Source organism: Puma concolor, chromosome C1, assembly GCF_028749965.1.
Source record: "Puma concolor isolate L17-30 chromosome C1, mPumCon1.1.hap2, whole genome shotgun sequence".
In the NCBI taxonomy this organism is placed as follows: Eukaryota; Metazoa; Chordata; class Mammalia; order Carnivora; family Felidae; genus Puma; species Puma concolor.
In genome coordinates, this window is record NC_141674.1 from 10,961,670 (window position 1) to 10,989,383 (window position 27,714).

General features: G+C 51.3%; 1 protein-coding gene and 1 pseudogene across 5 annotated transcripts in view; both read left to right on the forward strand.

The window, feature by feature from the left end:
- KAZN (kazrin, periplakin interacting protein) overlaps nt 1-11,492 on the forward strand; it is a 1,132,657-nt gene extending 1,121,165 nt beyond the window's left edge. For 4 of the 5 annotated variants that reach the window (XM_086715734.1, XM_086715737.1, XM_086715736.1 and 1 more), the window contains 2 exons: nt 5,844-5,958; nt 7,769-11,492. In XM_086715734.1, the coding sequence (XP_086571860.1) occupies nt 5,844-5,958; nt 7,769-7,933 (280 nt within the window). In that variant the 3' untranslated portion in view covers nt 7,934-11,492. The remainder of the gene's footprint in view (nt 1-5,843; nt 5,959-7,768) is intronic. The other variant, XR_015254486.1, reaches the window with a different exon arrangement.
- Nucleotides 11,493-19,676: 8,184 nt separating this feature from the next.
- LOC112861704 (eukaryotic translation elongation factor 1 epsilon-1 pseudogene) lies at nt 19,677-21,538 on the forward strand (annotated as a pseudogene).
- The last annotated feature ends 6,176 nt before the right edge of the window (nt 21,539-27,714 follow it).

The following is a 27,714-nucleotide window of genomic DNA, read 5'->3' on the forward strand; positions in this document are numbered from 1 at the left end:
GACTTCTAGGGGAAAACGAAGCAATTTCAGTCCTACTTCAATCTGTTAGCAGGTTCATCTATTCAATTTTCTTTCTTTTTTTTTTCTTTTTTCTTTTTCATTTCTTTTTCTTGAATACAGAAAGAGAAAAAATTCATTTTTATTTTCAATTTTTATTAAAATATTTTTCTTTAATTTTTATTACTATATTTTTTACTCTTATGTAAATTTTTTCAAGTTCTGTTTTGCTTCCATAATTTTATTTTAGTCTACTTCAGTGTGTTCACCTTTTCAAATTTTCAAACGATCTCCTTTTTTTTCTTTTCTTTTTCTTTTTCGTTTCTTTTCTTTTTCTTGAATGCAGAAAGAGAAAAACTTCATTTTTACCTTCAATTTTTATTAAAAATATTTTTCTTTCATTTTTTTACTATATGTTTTACTTTTGTGTAAATTGTTTCAAATTCTATTTTACTTCCATCATTTTATTTTGGTCTACTTCAGTGTATTCACTTTTTCAAATTTTCAAACGATTTCCTTTTTTCATTTTTTTCTTTTTTCTCTTTTTTCTCTTTCTCGTTTCTTTTCTCCTTCTTGAATATAGAAAAAGAAAAATTCATTTTTATTTTTAATTTTTAATAAAATATTTTTCTTTAATTTTTTCTACTATATTCTTTACTTCTGTGTATGTTTTTTCAAATCCTGTTTTACCTCCATCATCTCATTTTAGTCTACTTCAGTGTATTCATTTTTTTCAAACTCTCAAACGATTTCCTTTTTTTCTCCCCCCCCCCCTTTTTTTCCTCTAACCTGTCAAACCACTTTCAACACCCAGACCAAAACACACCTAGGATCTAGCATCATTTATTCAATTTGTGTGTGTGTGTGTGTTTAATTTTTTAATTTTAATATTTTTTTAATTTTAATATTTTTTTAATTTTAATTGTTCTCCCTCATTAATTCCTTTTCTCCCTTCAAAATGACAAAATGAAGGAATTCACCCCGAAAGAAAGAGCAGGAAGAAAGGACAGCCAGGGACTTAACCAACACAGATACAAGCAAGATGTCTGAACCAGAATATAGAATCACGATAATAAGAATACTAGCTGGAGTCGAAAATAGATTAGAATCCCTTTCTGTGGAGATAAAAGAAGTAAAAGTTAATCAGAATGAAATTAAAAAATGCTATAACTGAGCTGCAATCACGAATGGATGCCGCAGCGGCAAGGATGGATGAGGCAGAACAGAGAATCAGCGACATAGAGGACAAACTTATGGAGAATAATGAAGCAGAAAAAAAGAGGGAGATCAGGGCAAAAGAGCACGATTTAAGAATTAGAGAAATCAGTGACTCATTAAAAAGGAACAACATCAGAATCACAGGGGTCCCAGAAGAGGAAGAGAGAGAAATAGGGGTATGTGAGCAAATCATAGCGGAAAACTTTCCTAACCTGGGGAAAGACACAGACATCAAAATCCAGGAAGCACAGAGGACCCCCATTAGATTCAACAAAAACCGACCATCAGCAAGGCATATCATAGTCAAATTCACAAAATACTCAGGCAAGGAGAGACTCATGAAAGCAGCAAGGGAAAAAAAGTCCCTAACCTACAAGGGAAAACAGATCAGGTTTGCAGCAGACCTATCCACAGAAACTTGGCAGGTCAGAAAGGAGTGGCAGAATATATTCAATGTGCTGAATCAGAAAAATATGCAGCCAAGAAGTCTTTATCTAGCAAGGCTGTCACTCAAAATAGAAGGAGAGATAAAAAGTTTCCCAGGCAAACAAAAATTAAAGGAGTTTGTGACCACTAAACCAGCCCTGCAAGAAATTTTAAGGGGGGCTCTCTGAGGGGAGAAAGATGAAAAAAAAAAAAAAAAAGACCAAAAGCAACAAAGACTAAAAAGGACCAGAGAACACCACCAGAAGCTCCAACTCTACAAGCATCATAATGGCAATAAATTCATAGCAAATTAACAAATTGATGATAAATTAACAAATTAACAAAATTGATAAACCACTAGCCAGTCTGATCAAAAAGAAAAAGGAAACGACCCAAATAAATAAAATCAAGAATGAAAGAGAAGAGATCACAACCAACACAGAAAAAATAAAAACAATAATAAGAGAATATTATGAGCAATTATACGCCAATAAAATGGGCAATCTGGAAGAAATGGACAAATTCCGAGAAACATATACACAACCAAAACTGAAACAGGAAGAAATAGAAAATTTGAACAGACCCATAACCATTAAGGAAATCGAATTAGTAATCAAAAATCTGCCAAAAAACAAGAGTCCAGGGCCAGATGGCTTTCCAGGGGAATTTTACCAAACATTTAAGGAAGAGTTAACACCCATTCTCTTGAAGGTGTTCCAAAAAATAGAAATGGAAGGAAAACTTCCAAATTCTTTCTATGAAGCCAGCATTACCTTGATTCTAAAACCAGACAGAGACCCCACTAAAAAGGAGAACTATAGACCAATTTTCCTGATGAACATGGGTGCAAAATCCTCAACAAGATATTAGCCAACCGGATTCAACAACACATTAAAAAAGTTATTCACCACAACCAAGTGGGATTTATACCTGGGATGCAGGGCTGGATCAATATCCACAAAACAATTAATGTGACTCATCACATCAATAAAAGAAAGGACAAGAACCATATGATCCTCTCAATAGATGCAGAGAAAGCATTTGACAAAATACAGCATCCTTTCTTTGTAAAAACCCTCAAGAAAATAGGGATAGAAGGAGCATACCTCGAGATCATGAAAGCCATATATGAATGACCAACGCTAATATCATCCTCAATGGGGAAAAATCGAGAGCTTTCCCCCTAAGGTCAGGAACAAGACAGGGATGTCCACTTGTGCCACTGTTATTCAACATAGTATTGGAAGTCTTAATCTCTGCAATCAGACAACACAAAGAAATTAAAGGCATCCAAATCGGCCAGGAGGAGGTCAAACTTCCACTCTTCGCAGATGACATGATACTCCATATGGAAAACCCTAAAGATTCCACCAAAAAACTGCTAGAATTGATTCATGAATTCAGCAAAGTTGCAGGATATAAAATCAATGCACAGAAATCGGTTGCATTCCTATACACCAACAATGAAGTGACTGAAAGAGAAATCAAGGAATCAATCCCATTTACAGTTGCACATAAAACCATAAAATACCTAGGAATAAATCTAACCAAAGAGGTGAAAAATCTATACACTGAAAACTATAGAAAGCTTTTGAAAGAAATTGAAGAAGACACAAAAAAATGGAAAAAGATTCCATGCTCCTGGATAGGAAGAACAAATATTGTTAAAATGTCGATACTACCCAAAGCAATCTACCTATTCAATGCAACCCCTATCAAAATAACACCAGCATTCTTCACAGAGCTAGAACAAATAATCCTAAAATTTGTATGGAACCAGAAAAGACCCCGAATAGCCAAAGCAATCTTGAAAAAGAAAACCAAAGCAGGAGGCATCACAATCTCAGACTTCAAGCTATACTACAAAGCCGTAGTCATCAAGACAGTATGGTACTGGCATAAGAACAGACATTCAGATCAATGGAACAGAATAGAGAACCCAGAAATGGACCCACAAACGTATGACCAACTAATCTTTCACAAAGCAGGAAAGAATATGCAATGGAATAAAGACAGTCTCTTCAGCAAGTGGTGCTGGGAAAACTGGACAGCGACATGCAGAAGAATGAACCTGGACCACTTTTTTATACCACACACAAAAATAAACTCAAAATGGATGAAAGATCTCAATGTAAGATAGGAAGCCATCAAAATCCTAGAGGAGAAAGCAGGCAAAAAACCACTTTGATCTTGGCCGCAGCAACTTCTCACTCAACACGTCTCCGGGGGCAAGGGAAACAAAAGCAAAGATGAACTACTGGGACCTCATCAAAATAAAAAGTTTCTGCCCAGAGAAGGAAACAGTCAGCAAAACTAAAAGGCAACTGACGGGATGGGATGGGAGAAGATATTTGCAAGTGACATATCAGATAAAGGGTTAGTATCCAAAATCTATAAAGAACTTATCAAACTCAACACCACAAAAACAAATAATCCAGTAAAGAAATGGGCAAAAGACATGAATAGACACTTCTCCAAAGAAGACATCCAGATGGCCAACTGACACATGAAAAAACGCTCAACATCACTCATCATCAGGGAAATACAAATCAAAACCACAGTGAGATACCACCTCACACCTATCAGAAGGGCTAACATTAACAACTCAGGCAACAACAGATGTTGGCGAGGATGTGGAGAGAGAGGATCTCTTTTGCATTGTTGGTGGGAATGCAAGCTGGTGCAGCCACTCCAGACAACAGGATGGAGGTTCCTCAAAAAACTAAAAATAGAACTACCCTACGACCCAGCAATGGCACTACTAGGTATTTATCCAAGGGATCCAGGTGTGCTGTTTTCAAGGGACACACGTACCTCAATGTTTATAGCAGCACTATCGACAATAGCCAAAGTATGGAAAGAGCCCAAATGTCCATCGATGGATGAATGGATAAAGAAAATGTGGTGTATATATGTACAGTGGAGTATTACTCAGCAATCAGAAAGAATGACACCTTGCCATTTGCAACTACGTGAATGGAACTGGAGGGCATTATGCTAAGTGAAATTAGTCAGAGAAAGACAAAAATCATATGACTTCACTCACATGAGGACTTTTTTTTTTAATTTTTTTTTTAACGTTTATTTATTTTTGAAACAGAGAGAGACAGAGCATGAACGGGGGAGGGTCAGAGAGAGGGAGACACAGAGTCTGAAACAGGCTCCAGGCTCTGAGCAGTCAGCACAGAGTCCGACGCGGGGCTCGAACTCACATACCGCGAGATCGTGACCTGAGCCGAAGTCAGACGCTTGACCGACTGAGCCACCCAGGCGCCCCTCACATGAGGACTTTAAGAGACAAAACAGATGAACATAAGGGAAAGGAACCAAAAATAATATAAAACAGGGAGGGGGAAAAACATAAGAGACTCTTAAATATAGAGAATAAACTGAGGGTTACTGGAGGGGTTGTGGGAGGGGGAATGGGCTAAATGGGTCAGGGGCACTAAGGAATCTACTCCTGAAATCGTTGTTGCACTATATGCTAACTAATTTGGATGTAAATTTTAAAAAAGAAAAAAGAAAATTAAAAAAAGAAAAAATATATATACAGGGGCACCTGGGTGGCTCACTTCTTTAAGCATCCGACTTCAACTCGAATTAGGATCTCGTGGGTTCAGGGACCCCACGTCGGGCTCTGTGCTGACAGCTCAGAGCCCGGAGCCTGCTTGAGAGTCTGCGTCTCCCTCTCTCTCTCTGCCCGTCCCCTGTTCATGCTCTGTCTCTTTCTCTCTCAAAAATAAATAAACATTTTTTAAAAAGTATACAACTCTGTTCTCATAGCAAGAAAGGAGGCTTAGACAACACATAAACAACTAACGGGCGTAGCTGTGTTCCAATAAAACTTTATTTGCAAAATCAGTCAGCGGGCCGGCTCCAGCCTGCAGGCCGCAGTTTGCCGAATCCTATTCTAACAGAAGCCTTCAGCGCTTTAACACAGAGAAGGGAGTAGTGGGGCCACTTCAGTCAACAAGTCACTGTGGGGTGGGACGGGGGAGACACAGATTTCAAAAGCAGCGCGGGGGCGATTTTCCTGACGCTTCGGAGTGCATTCGCAGCACAGGGGTGCTTAGCACGCAGAAGGTACGCGGTAAATTGCAGCAGGTGCTGCATTGTCACCTGTGTGAGTGTGTGTGTGTGTCTCTGGGTGATGGTAGCTGACCGGGTCCCCCACCGCTGACTCAGAATGTGTCTCTCCCCAGCTCCTCAGGCCTCCGGGAGGCTGAGCGTTTCGGAACACCCCCAGGGAGGGCCTCCAGCGTCACCCGGACGGGGAAGGAGGAGAGCAGCGGCGGCATTAAATACAAGGCTGGCCGGGTAAGACGCTGACGCCTTCACCCGGGGCTCCTGCAGCCTGGGGGAGGTCTTTTTGTCATCCGGACCCATGATGCCCCCTCCCAGCTCCTGTCTTGGCTTGTGGAGGGGGACCAATGGACCAGGTCACAGATGCAGACGGGAGAGAGGAAGACACCTTCAACCGACCTGCATGATGCTTTAAGCCCAGCCCCCACCCAAGGCTTAGAGTAGCATCTCAAAGCACAGGTCTCGCCCGCCTGCATCAGAATCACAGGCAGCTTCTGGGACCCACCTGGGCCTCCTAAATGTTTGTTTATTTGTTGAGAGAGAATGAGAGAGAGGGAAAGCAAGTGTGAGCAGGGGCAGAGAGAGAGAGACAGACAGACAGACAGAGGATGCCAAGCAGGCTCTGTGAGCTCCGCTCAGAACCCGACGCGGGGCTCGAACTCAACCAACGGTGAGATCATGACCTGGGCTGAAATCAAGAGTCAGACGCTTAACCGACCGAGCCACCCAGGAGCCCCCACCCGGGCCTCCTAAAACCAAGGGCCTCTGGGGTAACGGGGATCCTTGGTTGCAGCCAAGCAGTCCAGAGGGTTCCATGCACCCCAAACTCTGAGAACCACCGACTTAGCTCTTGAACTCCAATGACCCGACCGATCGCAGCAGATTAGCCTCTGGTATATGGAAGCACGTGCAGTTTGGATCTGTTCACACAGACTCAGACTGACCCAGATTCCTAAATGGAGGTGTGTAGACACAGATGGCCCAAGTGGATAATCCAAAAATTCTTCCATTCATGCAGCAAACGATTTTTGGATCCTAATTGTGTTTTAGGCACCACCCCGAGCATCAATGGGACTAAGCATGAATAAATTCTCTCCCTTACTCTTACCATGCTCTCGGTCCAAAACGTGCAGTCTAGAATGGGGTGAAAATGGGTTTGGTGGGAAGGGGCCAAAACCTCACTCTTTTTATGTATGAAGCACAGGTATGTATACGGGACATGAACAGAAGCACAGTGTATCTGTGGGGTGAACATTTGATGGGGGGGGTGGGATTAGGAGAAAATATCAGAAAAGTCTCCGTTTTTAAAGGTGGCAACATGGAACAAAAGATCGAGAAACACTGGTCTGGCAGTCGAGGGAATAAGTACTTTCAAAGCACCATCAGGAAGATTATAATAGAGATATGTTCAAAATAAGAGATAAATACACACTGAGGACCTGCTGTGTAGGGTTAATAATAGCCACCCTTTGCCAACACCTGGCTGTGTGCTTCACAGATCCAATTTCTACTCTTTGTGACAACTCTGGGAGAAAGGAACTTCTATTCCCACCTTGAAGCTGGGAAAATTGAGGCTCAGAGAGGGCAGATGACTCATCCCAGGTCACACAGCCAGGAAGTGGCAAAGCAGGGATCCAAAGCCCAGTTTCTGAGTCTCCAAAACACGCACACCCTTTCTGACGCACCAGGAAGTGCTAGAATATTTCTTCTCGACTTGGGAACGCAGTCAGACCTCACGCCCCTGCTCAGACACTCTCGCCTCTCTTGTTATACCCACTCTCCATGCTCCTCCTGCTGAGGAGGGAGGTAGGAGACTTTTGAGGACCATCAGACTATATTTGTCCTCACCCTGGGCAACCAAAGCTCTCTCCGAGGGTTGACTCACAAAATCCTCTCGGGGGTCTCTGAGCAGCAGGAAGCACACAGAGAGGTTAGGCAAGTTGCTTGAGGTCACGAAACGATGAGAATGGGGGGACCCCACGTTTTCCAGATCCCAAGGCACCCCGTTCCTTTTTTCCTCTGACCTTCATCTCTCTCTTCTCAGCTGCCGCTGGGGAAGATAGGAAGGGGCTTCAGCAGCAAAGACCCTGATTTTCATGATGACTATGGCTCTCTTCAAAATGAAGATTGTGGAGACGACGACCCCCAGGGCAGGCCAGAGCAGTGCCGGCTGGAAGGCTACAACGGCCTCGAGGTCACCAATGTGTAAGGGACTGTCGCCCCACCAGCCCCAACACGGACACACCCGCGGAGGAAGGGTAGCCAGATGCTGTCACCACTGCACATAGTGGCTGCGGGCCCGGGATGCGCCCCTCCAGGGCACAATCCCAGCAGACTGTCGCAGTTTCAGAGGGGCGCTCCGAGGAACGAGGGGACACCGGCCTGCCTGTCTTCAGCGGGTTGTGGACCTGTCCGCTCAGTGGGAGGACCTGTCGGCCCAGCCTCTCTATAACCCAGGCCCCACCCAGAGTGACCGCCAGCCACTGAGCAGGCCGGTTGGTCCCCGCGGCCTTGAACTGAGCTGCCGCGGTTGGAAGGAGGCAGGCAGTTCCCCAAGAGCACCCTCCCAGAAAGCGCAGGTGCGGCTCCAGCCGGACACAGGGCACCCAGCAAGGGCGGTGCCAGGGGCGAGCACAGCCTGAGGCTGACCCGTTGGCACAGGGGCCCTTCCAGCCAGCCTGGCGGGGCTCCTGGCTCCAGCACCTGTGCCCCCCACAACTGAGCACCCGGGTTCTGACTCAGCTCGCTGAATCTCCCTTGGGAGACTGCAAAATGGGGCGGCCACTCCCTTCCACCCCAAAAGCCATGGGGCACACGGGGTGGGCGCGGAGAAAAGCCTTTGGCCTGCTCCCAGGCGCGGCTCCAGCGCCGGGAGGTTGCGGGGCTGGGCTTAGCAGCAACGGTTCCAGGAAATGCAGGTTTCCTGTCGTCAGGAGGGACATCCTGAGGACGGGATCCGGGCTGACTGACTCAGGCCGGCGACGATCAAGTTCGACAACGGGGTTGGGATTGGGGGCAGGGAAATGCTTGTCACTATTAACCCAACAAACCTGTGTGGTGAGGTCTCAGTCACCTGGAACGGGGGTGTGTTCATCAAGGAGATGAAGGCTGGAGAGCAAAGTCATTGACGTGGTGGAGAGAACCCCCCCCCCCGCCCTTTTCCTGACTCTGCCACTGTTTGGCTATGTGGCTTCTTGCCGGTGGCCTCACCCCTCTGTGCCTCAACACCTGCATCCACAACACTTCCTGGTTCCCTCCCAGGGACATTGTGAGAATTAACACGTGCTAATGTCTGTAACCCACTTTGTAACCTCTCAGGAGACAGGTGGCAAGCAACCAGGCTAGAAGGGAGCTCTGAGTTCCCACTGACAGCACCGGACTGACCTTGAACTGGTTCTCCCCAACAGTGTTCCGGTTGGAACAACATGCACAAGGAGGAAAGGAATGCTTAATGTTCAGACTCTCTAGAGCCCCCAGTAGGGCTTGACCAAAAAGAGAGAGAGAGAAAAAAAAAAAAGTCCACAGACACAACCCTTGAAAACCAGTTGGATCTATGTGTTCAGGCTCGAGTCTGTTGACCTCAGCGCTGAGTGATGACTTGGGAGGGACGACATGCACTGGAGTTCCCCTGACACTTTGGTTGTCAAAGCGAATCCTTTGTTGGGACCACGATGCTCGACCGCCATTGGGGCCATTCGCACCAGAGTCAATGACAGGCCTGAACTCCCAAGACTTGAACAGGTGTCGGCCTCCAAGAACCATCAAAGTACATGTTCCTCAGCCCAATGAACCAGTTCCCCCTGCGGGAAAAGCCTAAACCGAGGCCTGAGGAACTTGAGAGTGACCCTTCCTCCCCGATGTCGAAGACCATGGTTTTCTCTCTGATCTTAAGATAAGCACAGCTTTTCTTGCCCATGGAAACCAAACGCCCAGCTGGTGGGCGGGTGGATGGCCCTCCGTTCATCTGATGTTTAGCCTTCTAGGGTCTCATTTCTGATTCCGTGGCCTTTCGGGGGGGGGGGGGGGGGGGGGCGGGGCGGGAAGCTCTGGTATCTAAGGTGGCTTTGCTGAGGTTCCAAATTCCAGCCACATTCAGCCACACCTGGGGCCTGCAGCCCGGAGGGGGAAGTAAAACGTCTTCTAACCCAATGCCACAGGTCACTCCCAAGCCAGCCTCCAGTCTGGGTGACCCGGAACCCTGGGATCTGCCTCTTGGGAAGCAGCAGACCAGGCAGGAAATGACTCCCACAGGGTGAGCAAGGGTAGCACAAGGGGGCCTGATTATCTGAAGCCAACATTCACCCGAGTTGTCGGAAATGGAGCTTGCCTTTCCCACCCCCGCTCCGCCCCACTGGGGGCAAGATGGGCAAGTGGACAGTATGGGGGGGGGGGTCACCGGCAGGGATGGCATTGTCCCCAAAATGTGCAACATTGGGCCAGCAGGCCTGGGGCGATGCGGACAACCTCGAAAGCACCTTTCGGTCCAAATGATACCTTAATAGCACACTCTCTCCCACCTGACGCCCCGGTCCTTGGCAGCCAAGTGACCGTTTGGAATTGGCTTTTCGTGACTCAAGCGGGCAGGGTGGCTGCCTGCAGAACAGGGACCTGCCACATCCTGTGCAAAGGGCCTGAGTCGTGTGGTCGTGGAGGGTGATGTGGCTTCCGGACCTGTGAATATATGAATGTGCTTCTTGGAGTGGCATCATCTGTGTCCATGGGTGCTGGCCCCTTAGAGAGGGGTAGTTGGTGCCAGAGGCTAGGGAGAAGCAGAGTAGGCAGAGGCACCCCATATTTCTCCCAGAAGCGGGGACCAGGGCCACCAGGAGGCACCTGCCCGGGGAGCCTGGGTGGCTCCGTCAGTTATGTGTCCAGCTCTTGATTTTGGCTCAGGTCATGATCTTGTGGTCGTGGGATGGAGCCCCGCATGAGGCTCTGTCCTGACAGCTCGGAGCCTGCTTGGGCTTCTCTCTCTCCTTCTCTCCCTGCCCCTCCCCCTCGCTCGTGCACGCTCTCTCTCTCCCCCTCTCCTTCTCCGTCTCCCTCTCTCTCTCTCTCTCTCCTTCTTTTTCTCTCTCTCAAAATAAACATTTAAAAAAAAAGTCACCTGCCCAGCAGACTCTCAGCTTTCTGACCCAGACACCTCTGAAAGGTCCCTTTGTCATTAGCTGGGCAGAGCTATTCTCCTAAAATCTGTCTGTCAGCACCTCAGTCACCCACCTGCCCCCTGGGCCCCAGGCTGCAGGGGGCAGGGAGGAGCCGCGTGACAAGCTGGCCCAGAGGAAGGGGAAGGGGAAGGGCCTCTACGCAGCCCAGGCAGCACAGAGGGGGCCTCAGAACAGCGACCTCAAACCTCGAGGTCACTAAACAGGACTGCACGTGGCAGAGCGGGAAGATGTGGCAGGACACGTCCGCTGCGGGGCCACCCAGACCCTCCAGAGCTCCAAGCTGCGCCCACCCCCTTCCCATCGAAGCCCGTAGGCTCTGGCCCGTCCCGTCCACGCTGCTCTTCGAGGCTCCAACGGGCTCCTGGCGGGTGAGCGGCGAGGAAAGAAAGCCCGTGGGACACGGCGACTTCTGAAGCCCACGTTACTGGCGACAGTTGGCTGGTGAGAAGGTGTCCCGACACAGAGGGAGTTTGTTGGCCGCAAAGGGAAAAGTTGTCCACGAACAGAGATGACGCTCTTGGCCTTTTAGTTGCTGATCACGGCCCCAGCGTCTTCCCAAGAGTGAATTTTAACACTGTAACAATAAATACTACTGCACAGCGGCTCATTCATAGTAGCCTTTCTCTACGTGTGTTCTCCTTTAATTTTCCCAACAGCCTCTTTGGGAGAGATTACCCACCCATTTCAGAGATGGGGAAACTGAGGTGGGGGGCTGCTGAGGGGCTCACCCAGCTCCATAAAGCTAAGAAGTCCCAAGGCAGGGACTCAGACTCAGTCATCTGCCTCGCCACCCCAGGGTCCTCCACCCTGGCTGCACGCTTCCTGTCGCTGCAACGCTGGGGATCCCACCCCCACCCCCACCTCCCAGCACAGGACTTACCTCACCAGGGGGCGTCACTCGAAGTGGAGTTGAGAGGCTCTCTGTCCTGCTGGAAAAGTCTGGGGCCTGCACTCCCCGTTTCCAGGAGGAGAACATCTGATCGGGGACCCTCCCTTAGCGTCAGTAGCTTGCCCGCCTCACCCCTCCCGCGGTACTTCCATTTCCAGATTGCCCTCTGGTATCCGTGGTGGCCTCAGTCAGCTCAGGCTGCTCACTGGGGGTCTTCAACAGCCGACGTTTATCTCTCCCAGTGCCACCTCGTCCTGCTCTTGGTGACGGCTCTCTTCCTGCTTTGCAGAAGCTTGCCCGTGGCCAGGGGGGTTGATTTCGGACAGTGGTAATGTGGTGCAGGGGTGGGGGCGCCCAGAGGACCTTTGAACCGAGACCTAAGTTCTGGGAAGGAGCCAGCCCCGCCAACACCTGGGGGAAGAACGTTCCAGGCAGGGCGAGAGGATAAGCTAGATGCTGAGGATATAATGGTCAATGGAGTCCTGCCCAGCCTCTGCCCTTGCAGACCTTCTAGTCCAGCGGGGAAAAGACACGCGAATCAAATACTCCTCAGGCAATGTATGAGCGTAACTAAGACCGGTGTTGAGAGCAGGGGAAGCTGGTAGGTGGGGGGGGTTATCACGTGGGTGTTTAGTGTGGTCAAGAGGCGGTGAGGCTTGGAGGGAGGCGAGTTCAGCACGTGAAGAGGAGAGGGAAAAGGATTCTAGGTTGCCGGGAAGGCATGTGCAAAGGTCCCGTGGTAGGCGGGCCAGAGTAAATGAGGCTGGGATAAGGCCCACATGGCTGGGTGAAGGAAGCGAGGAGCTCGTCTCCTGAGAGTGCTGAAGGAGCATCGAGCAACAGCAGAACTTCCGCTGGGCTTCCGCCCACTCCCGGGGGACCCGCTCTGCCTCCTGCCCATTTACATCACCCTCACTGCCGGCAGCGCTTCCTAACTGGACGTGAAGTCTCCACCTTCTGTAACGGTGTCCCTTTCCCTCTGCTCTGACTCGTGGCTCAAGTGGACTCCCGGGGCCACAGACTGATACAATGGGCCCATGAGGTGGCACCGGGGGCCGTCAGGGCACAACAGAGGTGTCGGGTGGCTCTTTCGCGACCCCAGGGAGAAATCTGAGATGTCTGCTTTAAGCCATGCTGGTCTGCAAGAGTGGGGGGAAAACCTCGCAGGAAACGGTATCGGACCCGTGAGAAACGCCCAACCCCTCCTGATTCACCGGGGCCTGACAGAGCTCCTTCCCCGCGGTGCGTTTCCCATGGCTCAGCCCGCCCCGTCGTTGAGGGGAGGCACGAAAGGAAGGCCCTTCCCTGGCGGACAAGCCGAGGCCAGGGCAGGGCCGACGTAGGCCAGGTCTCCCTGAGGGTCCCTAAGCCTCACTGGGCCCTCCAGACGAGGGGGCCAAACTCCCATAATAACTAGCAGCTAAGATTTTGCTTGTGTGTTTGTTCTAGACGCTTCTGTACGCTAAGGGCTTTGCACAAGCATCTCCTCTGATCCTGACGCTTCCCCGAGAGGCGTGTACTATCACTGATTCTGTTGTACCGATGAGAAAACGGACACGGTGGGTAGAGAAGGCACATGAACCTGTCTGCAAACACCCCGTTCTGCCTGGCCCTGCCCTCCAGGGGCCTCCCCGATGGGGTCCCACTTTCCAGGAGGACTCCTCAGGGGAGCACGGGAGGATTCATCCATCTCAGGACCTAATTCCCTCGAGTAGCCTTGTTTGGTCCCTCCCCCAACCCTCCTGTGACCCAGAGGACGTCAACCGGGCCTCCACCGAAACTTTCTGCATTTCCGCTTCGCATTAAGTTTATTCGCGGGGGGCCCTGGGACCTTGCCGTGTACCCCAATACGGCATCCAACACAGACTCTTTGTTTGTTAAACAAACGCAGTGATAGGAAACAAAACTCACGCAGGACACAATGGGGCCATGACATCTGATAGAGCGGCCACGGGCTACACGTGGCCGTTTAAACTATTAATTAATTAAAATTAATTAAATTTGTATTTTTACATTATTTACATTATTTACATTAATTAAAATTGTATTTTTAAAAATTTTTTTAAATGTTTTTATTTCTTTTTGAGAGAGAGGCACAGGGTGCGAGTGGGGGAGGGGCAGAGAGAGAGGGAGACACAGAATCCGAAGCAGGTTCCAGGCTCCCAGCTGTCAGCACAAAGCCCCAGGCGGGGCTCGAACTCCTCAACCGGGAGATCATGGCCCGAGCCGAAGTCGGACGCTTAGCCAACGGAGCCACCCAGGCGCCCCAGTTAATTAAAATTAAAAAAAAAAAAAAAAATGTAACTTTCCATTTCTCAGTCACCCCAGCACATTTCAAGGTCTGCATCGCTACGTGGGGCTGGCGGCTACCATACGGGACGGATGCAGAACATTCCCATCAGTGCAGGAAGTTCAAGCTGCTGCAAGGTCCAGAGGGAATTTAGTTTACTAACACAAACACTACCTCGAGAAGCTTATGATTGGTGGGGAAACAAATAGAAGAAAATCTCCAGAGAAAACACCACTGGTAGGGAAAAAAAAAAAAGGATTTTCGGGCAGGTGGGATTGCTGTATTAGCCGGTGACCGGAGATAGAAACCCAACTCAAAAACTGGTTTAAAATTTTTTTTTTCAACGTTTATTTATTTTTGGGACAGAGAGAGACAGAGCATGAACGGGGGAGGGGCAGAGAGAGAGGGAGACACAGAATCGGAAACAGGCTCCAGGCTCCGAGCTGTCAGCCCAGAGCCTGACGCGGGGCTCGAACTCCCGGACCGCGAGATCGTGACCTGGCTGAAGTCGGACGCTTAACCGACTGCGCCACCCAGGTGCCCCCAAAAACTGGTTTAAAAGTACCAAGGAATGTCTCTCTCTCTCTCTCTCTCTCTCTCTCTCTCTCTCTCAAAAATAAATAAATGAGCATGAAAAAAAAAAAAAAAAACCACACACAAAAACAAAGTACAAAGGATGTCTTGGCTTCTGTAAAGAACAGTCCAGAACTGTGACTGGCTTTGGGGATGGCTGGCACCAGAGCACCCAATGATGTTTTCAGGACGCTCCCCTTTCCCCCTCTCTGGGCTTTGCCTCCCTCTCTAGCAGGGTCACTCTCGGACAGGTCGTCCCCACTGTTGGCAAATGACCACGAGACACACGACCTCCCAGGTCTGCAACCCTACACAAGAGAGAGAGGTCCTCACCCCGGTGGTTCTAGCAGAGTCTGGGGCTGGAGTCTCGTTGGCTCGGTGGGATAGGGTCTTAGGGGTGGGACGGCCCCCGCCGAGTCTCCAGTCCTGAGGGATTCGTGCCCGCGGCGCTCGGGGGACTCTAGCAGTGGGAGGCTTTAGTGTGGCCCAAAGGCTTTCTGCTTTCATGAGAGAGGTATCGTCTCCTTAGCAGCTGGGGTAAGCAAGGACCCCAGGGGATAAGGGCCCCCAGATATTCACAGAGGGAAACACCCTTGAGTCCAGACACCCAGACGTTCACAGAAGCACCAGAGACAGACTCAAGGATTCAGGGGCGTCTGACCCCGGAGCTCAGACCTAATACCAGATGGCCTAGACTGGGCACTTGCCCTGTCCTTTGCCGCAGGGTTTCCCAAGCTCGGCGCCATTGACATTCAGGAATGCTTTGTGGGGGGGCCTGTCCCCCGTGTACTGCGGGATGTTCAGAAGCATCCCTGGCCTCTACTCAATAGATGCCATTATTGGGGCGCCTGGGTGGCTCAGGTGGTTAAGCGTCTGACTCTTGATTTCAGCTCAGGTCATGATCTCGCGGTTCATGAGTTCAAGCCCCAAGCTCTGTGCTTACAGGGTGGAGCCTACTTGGGATTCTCTCTCTCTTCTCTCTCTCTCTCTCTCTGTCCCTCCCCTGTCTCAAAATAAATAAATAAAATTTAAAAATATATTTAAAAAAATAGATGCCAGTATCACCCCCACCTCCACTCGTAACGACTCCCACATTTTTCCAGGCATCACGAAATGTCCCCTGGGGAGGCAGAATCTTCCCGTTGAGTGAGAACCACAGCTATAGTGTTTTTTCCCCATTGAATCCCCCCCACCCCATCCCCGGCAATCCTTTCAGGTAGACGTTGTTTTTCTCATCAGACATATGGGGAAACTGAGGCATAGGGCGGTCACATAGATTCCCAGGGTCCTGGGTGAGTGAGTGGGAGCAGACTGGCTCTTTGCAGTCTGGGCTTGAAACCAATGGCCTGAGGCTCGCTGGCCACACCCCTGCTGTTTACAATAAAAAACTCCTAAAGCCAGATGTTCCCAGGACAGAAAAGACTTCCTCCGTATTAAGTACGACTTTATTGGAAGCCGGATCCACTCCCTCGCCTGGCAGAAAATTGCTCTGTAAATTACAGGTTTAAAGGGTAAACGGGGCCCCGTGAGCTCCTGACTTAAAACAAGGTAATAATTTAGGGCCTAGAACGGTCTGGTTGAGCGAGTTCCCATAATAGTTAATCTCACACCACACCCCCATCATTCTCATTTTATTAAAACACAAACAAACAAACAAAAATGGGATAGAAGCAGGAGATTTTGGACAGTTGCCCAAGACCTCACAGCAAGTTAGTGACGGAGCCTGACAGCCGCCGAGCTGTCCTCTTCCAACCACACCGGGAGTCAGAGACCTGGCCTCGGGCTCACTGTCCCCCAGGCTCGGCCACAGACACAGGCTGTGTGTTCTGAGGCCAATTCCTTTCCCTCTCTGGGCCTCCCTCGCTCTGCTGAGCACACTATTCCCTCCTCTGCCAGCCTTGGGGGACTGCTCCACCTTCACGACTGGGGGTGTGGCTGTGATCCTGGTGCCCCTCTGGGCCCCCCCCCCCACCGCCTCCCCCCCCCCACCGCCTCCCCCCCCCCCACCGCCTCCCCCCCCCACCTCCAACCCCACCCCCACTCCCACCCCCACCGCTGCCTTCAGGGAGGTCACATGACCCTGGCTGGACCAATCCCAGCTCTGCAGCCCGGTGGAGGTGCCGGAGCCCCAGGAACAGGCCCCGAGACCTGAGAGGAGAAAATCAGAACCTACCCGGATGGCCCAAAATGGGGACTGGAAGGTTGGCGCTCACTTTTCTCTCGGATCTTGAGCTGGAAGATGTGCCCCGGGGTTGCAGCCTGCCATGTCCCTCCCACAAGAGGATGCCCGAGAGGAAGGGACAAACCCAGAGCCAGAATACAAGACCGTTGAGGGCAGCAGGAAGATCATATATTGCCCGGATCACCCTGTCCCTGCCCGAACCACCCCTGCCTCTCGAGTTTTGGTTGAGTGACGGCCTAACCCTTTCCCCTCCCACCCCCCACCGCTGCTTCCCTTTATTAGTTTGCTAGGTCTGTTGTAACCAGGTGACTTGAAAACGAAATTTAGGGGCGCCTGGGTGGCTCAGTTGGGCAAGCGTCTGACTTGGGCTCAGGTCACGGTCTCACAATTCGTGAGTTCGAGCCCCACGCCGGGCTCTGTGCTGTCAGCTCAGAGCCTGGAGCCCGCTTCGGATTCTGTGTCTCCCTCTCCCTCGGCCCCTTCCCCGCTTGCGCACGCTCTCTCTCTCTCTCTCAAAAATAAATAAACATTAAAAAAAAATTTTTCCCCACAGTTCTGGAGGCTGGAGATTGAAGATCAAGGTGTCAGACCCCCTTTCTTGGCGTGTCGATGGCTGTCTTCTCCCCCTGTGCTCACGTGGTCGTCCCCCTGTGCCTGTCTCTGTCCCAGGACCCTCTTCCTATGAAGACACCGGTCATATTGGATCAGCGCCCACCCTACCGGCTTCATTTTAACTTAATCACCTCCGTAAAGACCCTATTTCCAAGAACAGTGCATTCTGAGGTGCTGAGGGTTGGGGCTACAACACGTGAATTGGCAGGGTGGACCCACCAGCCCATAACACTCTCCCCCCCACGCACCCACGGGCTTACGTCAACATGAACTGGGTTTCAGTCCCTCCACCCTTCAGAGAGCCTAGTTAAGCGACCGCCTGTCCACCGGGCTTGACCCCAAAGTGCCTCCGTCCCATCCCCTAACTCCTACCTGCCTTGTGCATGCACGTACCCACGCACACGTGGGTGCACACACAGCCTCCCGCTGCATGCCAAGCACTGTCTGCAGCACGGAGAACAACAGGGAAGAATGAAACCATTTTTAATTCTTTTTCTTTTTTAACGGACCGACTCTTCCCAGCTAGAGATGCCCTCCCTGGAGCCTGTGACGTTGCATTTGTGGGGATGACGCTGCCCTGTGTCTCTTGGCCACCACGCCACCGACTGGACGCCCCAAGGGATGCACCCCCCCCCCCGCTTCTGGTTTCCTGCTGGGGTTTCAGGGCCCCTCTGTTCCGGCCGGGCAGGGCCCCTCCGGCTGTAGCTCGCGGTAGAGGTCAGTCCAGAGCCGAAAGGTTGGAGCTGGTATCACCCTGACAACACTGAGCCTAGGACACCAGGGCAGGGCTCTGCCGGGAGCCCCACGGACGCAGACGGGCACGTAGCACCATCCGAGGGAGAGCCGGGGACCAGTCTCCGGCCCCAAGCAGCGGACAGAAGGAAACATGTGACGTGGAAGCGGGTGTGAGGGGCAAAATCCAAACAAGGCAAGGGTAGAAGACGACCACAGATGCGTGCCGGGTGGGCAAGGCTCCATAAAGGGGGATTCGTCGGCTCTTTTCCTCCCTGGATCCACCCGTGGTCGTGGTTTCGTGGCCACTGCAGCCCGCGAACTCCAGCATCAGAGTCATCGGCGGCCTCGGACTGGCTTGCTAAGGACGCCAGAGGCACCCGGAGCGTGGAGGCCGTGGGGTGGGGTCTGGTGAGGACCCTAGTCGGCCCCCTTCTGGTGGCGTCCATCATCCTGGCTGGCAGGAGGGGCGAGGGAGCTCTCGGGGGTCTCCCTTCTAAGGGCACTCGTGGCATCCGTGGCGGCTGCACCCGCATGACCTCGCCACCTCCCAAAGGGCCCCCTCCAAACACCATCACGCCGGGGGTGACGGTCCAACATGTGGATGTGGGAGGGGAAGAAACGTTCAGTCCGTAACACTTCATATATACGTACGGTAAAACCCTGGATCGCGAGTAACTCGTTCAGCGAGGGTGCCGCGAGACCAGCCAAGGTTTCTAATACATTTTCGCTTGATAGACCAGCGATGTCTTGCAACACGAGTCGAACGTGATGCCACACGTCACATGATCACAACTCAGCCGATGGTTCCTGAAATTCGCTTTGATACACAAGCGCTTTGGATGACGAGCACGTTTCCAGAACGAATTCTGCGTGCAAACCAAAGTTCTACTGTTTTTTTTTTTTTTTTTAATTTTTAAATGTTTTCTGTTTATTTTTGAGACAGAGACGGAGCATGAGTCGGGGAGGAGCAGAGAGAGAGGGAGACACGGAATCCGAAGCAGCACCAGGCTCCGAGCTGTCCGCACAGAGCCCGACGCGGGGCTCGAGCCCACGAACTGTGAGATCATGACCTGAGCCGAAGTTAACTGACTGAGCCCCCCAGGCGCCCCCTTACTGTAATTCAAATTTGGCTCAGGCCTGATGGACGTTGCCACCCGCTTCTGTGAAACCACAGGCCCAAGACGCCGGCCTGATGTTTTCTACGACATAAACATACGCGCAAACATACATGTGTATGGATGTGTCCAGAGCGTGTGTGCGTGTGTGTGCCAAGTACATGAATAAGTATGGAAGCAACTATTGCAGCAGATGCGTGTCTGTGTTTCCCCCACGATCAGACCACGCTCCGCGAGGGGCAGAGGCACCGCACCAGAAACCGCTTGCTTTGGGGAACAGAGATCTCGCTCGGCGTCCGCCTGAAGGGCTTCTAGTGAAGCCAGCAGCCCGCGAGTCAGTCCATTCCCTTCCCAGCTCCAGGGGTTTGCAGGTGTTTGCTCACGCACGATGCCCCCTGATCCCCGTTCCCTCTTGCACACTAGTCCCTCGACTGGTATTTTTAAGCACCACACACCCCTTGTTCCCCAGACACCTCTGTCCCCTGCCCCGGATATAGACCCTCAAGCATCCTCCCAGCCCCTCAGTTCTTCCAGCCCCCCTACCTCCGGACATTCCCTCTATAAACATGTTCCTGAAATCAGACATAGTGTTGCCAACGGACTTGAGCAGTGTGACTCATTCCTAAGGGCAGGCCCTGTGCTGAGTGCTTCCTACGTGATCTCTTCGAGTCCTTCAAACAACCCTGACAGACAGGTACCCTTATCTCCAATCTACAGAAGCAGGAAGAAGTGTAGACATGGGCCCATGGTTTACACAATTGGGAGTAGCAAAAGTAGGACTTGAACCCAGATAGTAACCATTATCTCATATCCTCCCCTAACCTGGGGGCTATGCTTCTAGTAATATGACCAAATGTAGCATCAGCTTCTTCAAAAAAAATCCACATCTCACAGTTGTCTCATTTAACTTGTGGCCACTGTGTCAGTGGCGTTGACTTCAAGCTGCCCATAGGAGTTACCAGAGAAGCCTGGTTAAGAATTTTGGATTCCAGGGGCACCTGGGTGGCTCAGTCGGTTGAGCATCCAACTCTCGGTTTTGGCTCAGGTCATGACTTCACAGATCATGAGTTCGAGCCCCACATCAGCCTCTGCACTGACAGCAGGGAACCTGCTTGAGATGCTCTCTCTCTTTCCCTCTCTCTCTGCCCCTCCCTCGTTCATGCTCTGTCTCTCTCTGTCCCAAAAATAAATAAACATTAAAAAAAAAATTTAAAAAACGAAAAAAAAAATAATACTTTATTAACAATTTGGATTCCAGAGGCACCTGGGAGGCTCAGTCAGTTAAGCATCTGACTCTTGATTCCGGCTCAGGGTCATACGCTCACAGTTCGTGAGTTTGAGCCCCCAGTCTGGCTCCAAGCTGACAGCGAGAAGCCTGCTTGGGGTTCTCTCTCTCTCTCCCTCTCTCTCTCTCTCTCTCTCTGCCTCTACCCCCGCTCATGTGCGCATTCTCGGTCTCTCTCTCTCTCTCAAAATAAATCAATAAACTTAAAAAAAGAAAAGAATTTGGGTTCCCTGCGGAAGACAGCGGTGGCCCCAGAGCTGAAGTTGCTGGAGAAGCCCCCGGGACTGAGTGAAGGCAGCAAACACAGAGCTCAGGGCGAGCGCCAGATTCCAGTTCTTCGAACGAGCAATGGTCCAAGTCTAACGGACTGACTGCCAAAGCGGCTCATCTTGTCGGGCCGGCCTGCAAACAATGTCTGCTGGCGAGCCCCGCAGAGGGAAAAGCAATAGTTCAGCCGGGTTTGGAGTGCAGGGTAACTCGAGCAGACGGACGCTCCAGGAAGGACGATGTCCACACTCCGTCGAAGGACCGTAATTCAGATCTTGAAGGCACAGTCCACTTGCAGGATATAACTTTACCTTCGCAGACATCCTATTATCCTACGGACTTCATCGCTTTGTAGTTGACCTGACGGTTCAAGAAAAGGAGAAATGTCTTCATGTGTCTCACTGGTCTTGTCACAGTCGGCATTACCCAGGGATCAGGCAACAGGCCACATCTGTCCATTCTGTCTTCACCAAGAACAGACTACGTACCGGGGCGCCTGGGTGGCTCAGTCAGTGAAGCGTCCGACTGCGGCTCAGGTCATGATCTCGCGGTCCGTGGGTTTGAGCCCCGTGTCGTGATCTGTGCTGACAGCTCAGAGACTGGAACCTGCTTCGGATTCCACGTCTCCTTCTCCCTCTGCCGCTCCCCCTTTCACATGTGTGTGCTCGCTCGCTCTCCGTCTCTCAAAAAATTAAAAAATAAATTAAAAAATTAAAAAAAAAACAGACTAATTCCCACTGGAAGCTATGATGACATACAGAAGTGTGGTCACAGATATTTCCAAAGGAAAGTAAATTCTGGACCAGAGGACTCACATAAATTGATATGCAGTCATTCTTTGTTTGCGGAAGTTGATAGAATAAACTTATGTCTGAATCTTTTCTTTGTTCTTTCGTTGAAATTCTGCAGCTTTTATGTAAAACCTCCAACTGTCAAAACTGGAGCTGAGATCAAGTTATAAACTACCTTGTTTTTATAGATGAAATTTATTTTCGTAAAATGTGCAAATCAGTGGCTTAATCTTCAGGAAAAAAAAAAAATAGTCCTTTCAGTGGCTGACCTGTTTGGCAATTTACTGACCTCTCTCTCATATTTTAAAATTCATTTTCTCCTTATGGATATTTACAGCTATTTGTTTATTAAAAACTAGAATACATTGTGTCGAGGATACAGAAAGGTAAGACAGATAGATTCGTTTTCAAATATTTATGTAAGCCAGTAAATGTGGTTAAGAAGGAAGGAAGGAAGGAAGGAAGGAAGGAAGGAAGGAAGGAAGGAGGAAGGAAGGAAGAAGGAAGGAAGGAAGGAAGAAGGAAGGAAGAAGGAAGGAAGGAAGGAAGGAAGGAAGGAGGAAGGAAGGAAGAAGGAAGGAAGGAAGGAAGGAAGAAGGAAGGAAGGAAGGAAGGAGGAAGGAAGGAAGGAAGGAAGGAAGGAGGAAGGAGGAAGGAAGGAAGAAGGAAGGAAGGAAGGAAGGAAGGAAGGAAGGAAGGAAGGAAGGAGGAAGGAAGGAAGGAAGGAGGAAGGAAGGAAGGAAGGAAGGAAGGAGGAAGGAAGGAAGAAGGAAGGAAGGAAGGAAGGAAGGAAGGAAGGAAGGAAGGAAGGAAGAAGGAAGGAAGGAAGGAGGAAGGAAGGAAGGAAGGAAGGAAGGAAGGAAGGAAGGAAGGAAGGAAGGAAGGGAATTTGGATTCCCAAATCCTATCCCAAACCTAGTTTAGAGGTAAGTCCTGGGGATCCACATTCTAAAGCTAAACTGCAGATTTTCAGGCCTCAGACTTTCTGATGCAGGAGGTGTGGGGTAGGGCTTGAACATTTCTATGTTTAAAAAACCTCCTTGGGAACAGCCAGGGCTTGGAGTCACCTCTCCCCTCCGAGGACGATTGAGCCTGGTAGGGAGGAGTCTGGAGCCTTTGCAGCTCCCAGTTCCACCACCCACCACTAGATGGCGAGACTCTAAGTCCCCCGCCCGCCCGGCCCAGCTCAGCCCAGACCACCAGGCCCACGCGGGGGCGGGGCTTGCGGGCAGGTGCCCGTTGTTATCCCCGCCCCCTCCCTGCGCCCAAAGAGGGCGGCTCTTGATGGGAAAGGTCTTTTGTTTTTGTTTCCCCTCACAGAAGACCAGAAACACATTTTCAGCAGGACAGGCAAGATTTGGAAGCGGGGCTCAGGGCAAATCAGAATAGCTGTTGCCCCCCACCCTCACCCCCACCCCCACCCCCGAGGATTCCCCCCCAGGCAGGACACCCGGATCCTGAGCGGGCACAGTGCTGGAGGGGGGCTGAGGAACCGGGCCGATGACAGCCGAGGCTTGGGCAGTTCCCAGGTGGGTGGCCCTAGGAGCAAGGACATGCTGGGAGCTAGCAGGGTAGGGTACTTTTTCTCCAGCCATTGTTCCCAGGCAGAGAAGGCTATAAAACTGTCCCATGGGACCATGTGGGCAGCCTGAGGGAGGCAGATACACCCTTGCGGCACCTGAAGAATGGCCATAAACTTCACCTTGTCCAGCCACCTGCCTTCTCCTGCTCCTGGACAATAAATGAGGCTTCCTCCTGGCCCCTGGGCATGCCAAAGAGGGCCTCTCCCTCTGTGCCAGGGCACCACAGGGGCCATCAGGCAGCCTGCGTGTGGGAAGGGAGGGACCCTCAGGGCAAAGGAAGGCAAATGCATGGAAGGACTCCACGGGGGGGGGGGGGGGGGAGGGGGGGCAGATCGGCGGGCCCCCGGGCACTCCCACACCCTCATCCCCGGAGCCTGTGACCGTGTTAGGTTACACGGCAAAGGGGCACGCAGATTGCTGATGGAATCGGGCTGCTGATCAGGTGACTTTAAACTGGGAAGATGATGCTATTCCAGGATTATCTGCGAGGGGCCTAGAAGGGGGCGAGGGGGACGGAAGAGGAGGGCGCAGAGAGAGGTGCCACTCTGGCAGGGTTCGCACCCAGAGGCAGGAGCCACAGCACGGGGGAGCCTTTAGCTGCTGGAAAAGGCAAGGAAAGGGACTCTCCCCCGGAAGGCTCCAGAGAGGAGCGCAGCTGTGCCCGCATTGGGATCTTCAGCCCAAGGAGGCCCGCGTCAGAGTCTGGCCTGCAACACCGAAACGGAACGCATAGTGTTGTGCAAGGCACCGCGTTCCTGGTGTTCGTGACAGCAGCAGCCTTGGGAAGCAACGGGGCAAGGTCCGTCACCCCCCCCCCCCCCATGCCCTGCTCAGCCCCGGGGCTGGGGGGGGCAGGTGAGGGAAGCAACCTCTGTTTTAGGGAAGATGCTGAGGTGGAGTAACGCGCCGTTTCCGGTGGCCGGGTAAGAGGAAGACGACCTGGCGTCCAACTCGGCTCTGCCAGCCCCCAAACCCGAGATCCTTCTGCCGCCCCGACGGCAGAGCAGAGCGGGGTGCCCCAGGCCCGGCGGGCAGCTTCTGAAGCGGCTCCCGTTGGCCCCGCCTCCTGGTGGTCCTGCTCTGCTGAAACCCCCTCCCCTCGAGCGTGATCTGCTTCTTAGAACCCAGCAGATACGACGGGAGGTCGCTCGTCACGCCAGGTTACAACCTAGAACACGAGAGCCGCGATTCGGCCCTGACAGGAGGTCCTTCTGCACGCGAGGCCCGCTTACATCAGCCCCCTCACCCCCCCACCGCCAGCCCAGCTTCTCGCAGGTGCACAGCCGACTGGGACCCGATTCGGGGTCCAGAGACCGGCCTCCAAGGTCGGCCCCACCCACCACTTCCTACCTGCATGACCTTGCCTGGACCATACCTCAGTCCCAGTCACCTCGGCCAGAAAAGGGGCGTGAGACTAGTTGTACCTTTCTCTCCCCGGGGTCGCTGGGGGGCTGGAGGAGACCCAGGCAGGGGAGTTCCCCGAGGGGCAGAGTACCATCTAGGTCGCCTAGGGGTCACGGCTGAGCTGGTCATACACCCATGCGCTAGACCTCAGCAGGTGCTAGCTGGGAGGGGGCAGGTGGCGGTGGGGAGCCGGTAGGGGGATCGCGCTGTGAAGTTCGTGTATTCATTCATCAAATGCTTATCCCGAGTCAGCATCAGGTGTTATCAGGGGAGTCGCCTTGGGCAATAAGGAAGCAAGTGGGACCTGCTCCCTCCCCCTCGAGGGGCTGACATTCTACTCAAGGAAGACCTGTGAGCAAACATTCCTGAAGGGTGAGAGGAGCTCTCACGGGGCACGAGGCACAGGAAAGGCCACAAGCAGGGGCTCCCTGGCCTCCTGCGGCTCTCTGGGGGGCTCCATCTGTGTGAGGGGGTGACAGCTGCCCTCCTGAACCCGAGTTTGAGAAAACCATAGGGGAAAGGGAGGGGGGTGATCAGAGCGGAAAGGGCCCTGCGCCATCAGCCAGAGGGTGCGTGTTAGGGTCACCACCGCCTCCCATCTGCTGTGTGATCCCGGGCATGGAAGCCGCGACCCTCGCTGGTCTCAGCCTCTCATCCGGAAACGAAAGCCTGTGGGCAACGCGGCCCTTCCAGCCCCGACAGTGGGGGGTTCTAGAAAAGGTGGTGATGTTCCCATTTGAGCACTCTGCCGGACTGACCCTGAACTTGGTGGTGCAGCTGGACTGCACTCCCCAGGAAGGTGGGGGTGGGTGGGTCATCCCCAGGCCCGCTCCCCAGCCCCCCACTCTGTGCCTTTGTCCAGAGGTGTCTCCTTTTCAGAGACCCACTTTTCTTTTTTTTTTAAATGATTATTTGTATCATATTTTTTAATATGAAATTTATTGTCAAATCGGTTTCCATAGAACACCCAGTGCTCATCCCAACAGGTGCCCTCCTCAGTGCCCATCAGCCACTTTCCCCTCCCTCCCACCCTCCATCAACCCTCAGTTTGTTCTCAGTTTTTTTTAAATTTTTTTTTTCAACGTTTATTTATTTTTGGGACAGAGAGAGACAGAGCATGAACGGGGGAGGTGCAGAGAGAGAGGGAGACACAGAATCGGAAGCAGGCTCCAGGCTCTGAGCCATCAGCCCAGAGCCCGACGCGGGGCTCGAACTCACGGACCGCGAGATCGTGACCTGGCCGAAGTCGGACGCTTAACCGACTGCGCCACCCAGGCGCCCCTGTTCTCAGTTTTTTAAGAGTCTCTTATGGTTTGGCTCCCTCCCTCAGAGACCCACTTTTCAAGAAGTGGGGCCCCAGTAATGACTGCCACACCCCCGCCACCTGACAGATGTGTTTTATCACACTCCACCCATTTGCTGTACTAATATCATTCTGGCTCAGGAAACAGCATAGCCTCGGAAGACAGAAGATGGGAAAAGAGATAAACGTCCTGTGCCCAAAACATACAAATTAAGAGGGAGATGTAAATATTTTTCTAATGATGCAAATTCTATTAAGTCTGGAATCGGTTTTCCGTTTTTTCCCATCTATAATCTCAGATAAGTAACAGGAGTGAAAAGTTATTCACGTAGTTCTATAATTATTCATGCGAATTGAACAGGTATTTGTGGGCTAGCTTGGAAAACCACCTTGGCCTTAATAACGTCGTTGCTATAAGAAAACAGATTTTGATTCCCAGTTCACACAACTATCAAAACACCTTTGGAATGTAACCGGCTGGTTAGGTGCGGACTGGCCAGCTCCCATAAAGCTTTCTTGAATATTTCACACATGAGCACCCAGTGCTTAATCGTCACTGGTAATGCCATTGGGGGAGGGCATAGGGACAGAATACCTTTTTTCTCCCCCAGGCACCCATCCTGTTAAAGAAGCTCCCAATGGATAGAACTCTACACCTGGAAGGGGAGAAGTGATTCTTAAGTGAATGTTAGGGGCAAGATCAAATTTAAAACCTTCCAGGGGGGCGCCTGGGTGGCGCAGTCGGTTAAGCGTCCGACTTCAGCCAGGTCACGATCTTGCAGTCCGTGAGTTCTAGCCCCGCGTCGGGCTCTGGGCTGATGGCTCAGAGCCTGGAGCCTGTTTCCGATTCTGTGTCTCCCTCTCTCTCTGCCCCTCGCCCGTTCATGCTCTGTCTCTCTCTGTCCCAAAAATAAATAAAAACGTTGAAAAAAAAAATTAAAAAAAAAAATTAAAAAACAAAACACACAGCTGTCCCACCCTAGACACACTGAGCTAGGTTGTTCTTCATCCTGGAGGTGAGGCATGGTAGAAACACCTGGAGCGTTTTTTTACACCCTAATGTTAGGGTCCCGCCCCCAGAGATTACTATTCCATTGGTGGAGCTCGTGTGATTATTCAAAAGGTGTTCCTCACATGCAGCCGGGATTAAACATCACTGACATTTGAATCCAACTTCCCATCCAATGTAAGAGTTTCCCGAAACAACTTCCTAGAGGTCTCCAGCCTCGTTCCCAGACGTCCTCCCTCCTCGTTACCGCTGAGAGCAGAGCAAGCACTAGGTAAATGCTGGCTGCCGTTATTATTGGTGTTGGTATTACCATTATTACTATCCTCATTTGTATTTGGTCACGGGGGCAAATTCAGCCCACCTGTCCCCATAACCCAGGTGCCAAGACCCTCAGGTTTGGGTAGAGCATGGGAGCTACGCTAAGCCAATCAGAGTAGTGTTTCATTCCCCTACCTGCCCCCCAGTGATTGGTTCAGCAATGAGCTTGTGACCCAGTCAGAGCCCAAAGCGAGCTTATATTGAAATTGTGGGCCAAGAGAATCACCCACTCTCCCCCTTAATCCTGGGACGGTGTCAGTCTTACCCAGCCAGAGCCACCAAGATGAGAGAGAAGTTGTTTGAGAATCAGGCAGCACAGAAAAGAAGGGAAGCCAAAAGATGGAGAGAGACGTTATCTAGATGACATCATTTCATTCACATTGGATCCAGCCATACGTGAAGCTGTTAGAGTCCTGGACTTCACATTCTCTTTTCTCCTTAAGTCAATTGGCGTCTGGTTTTGTTT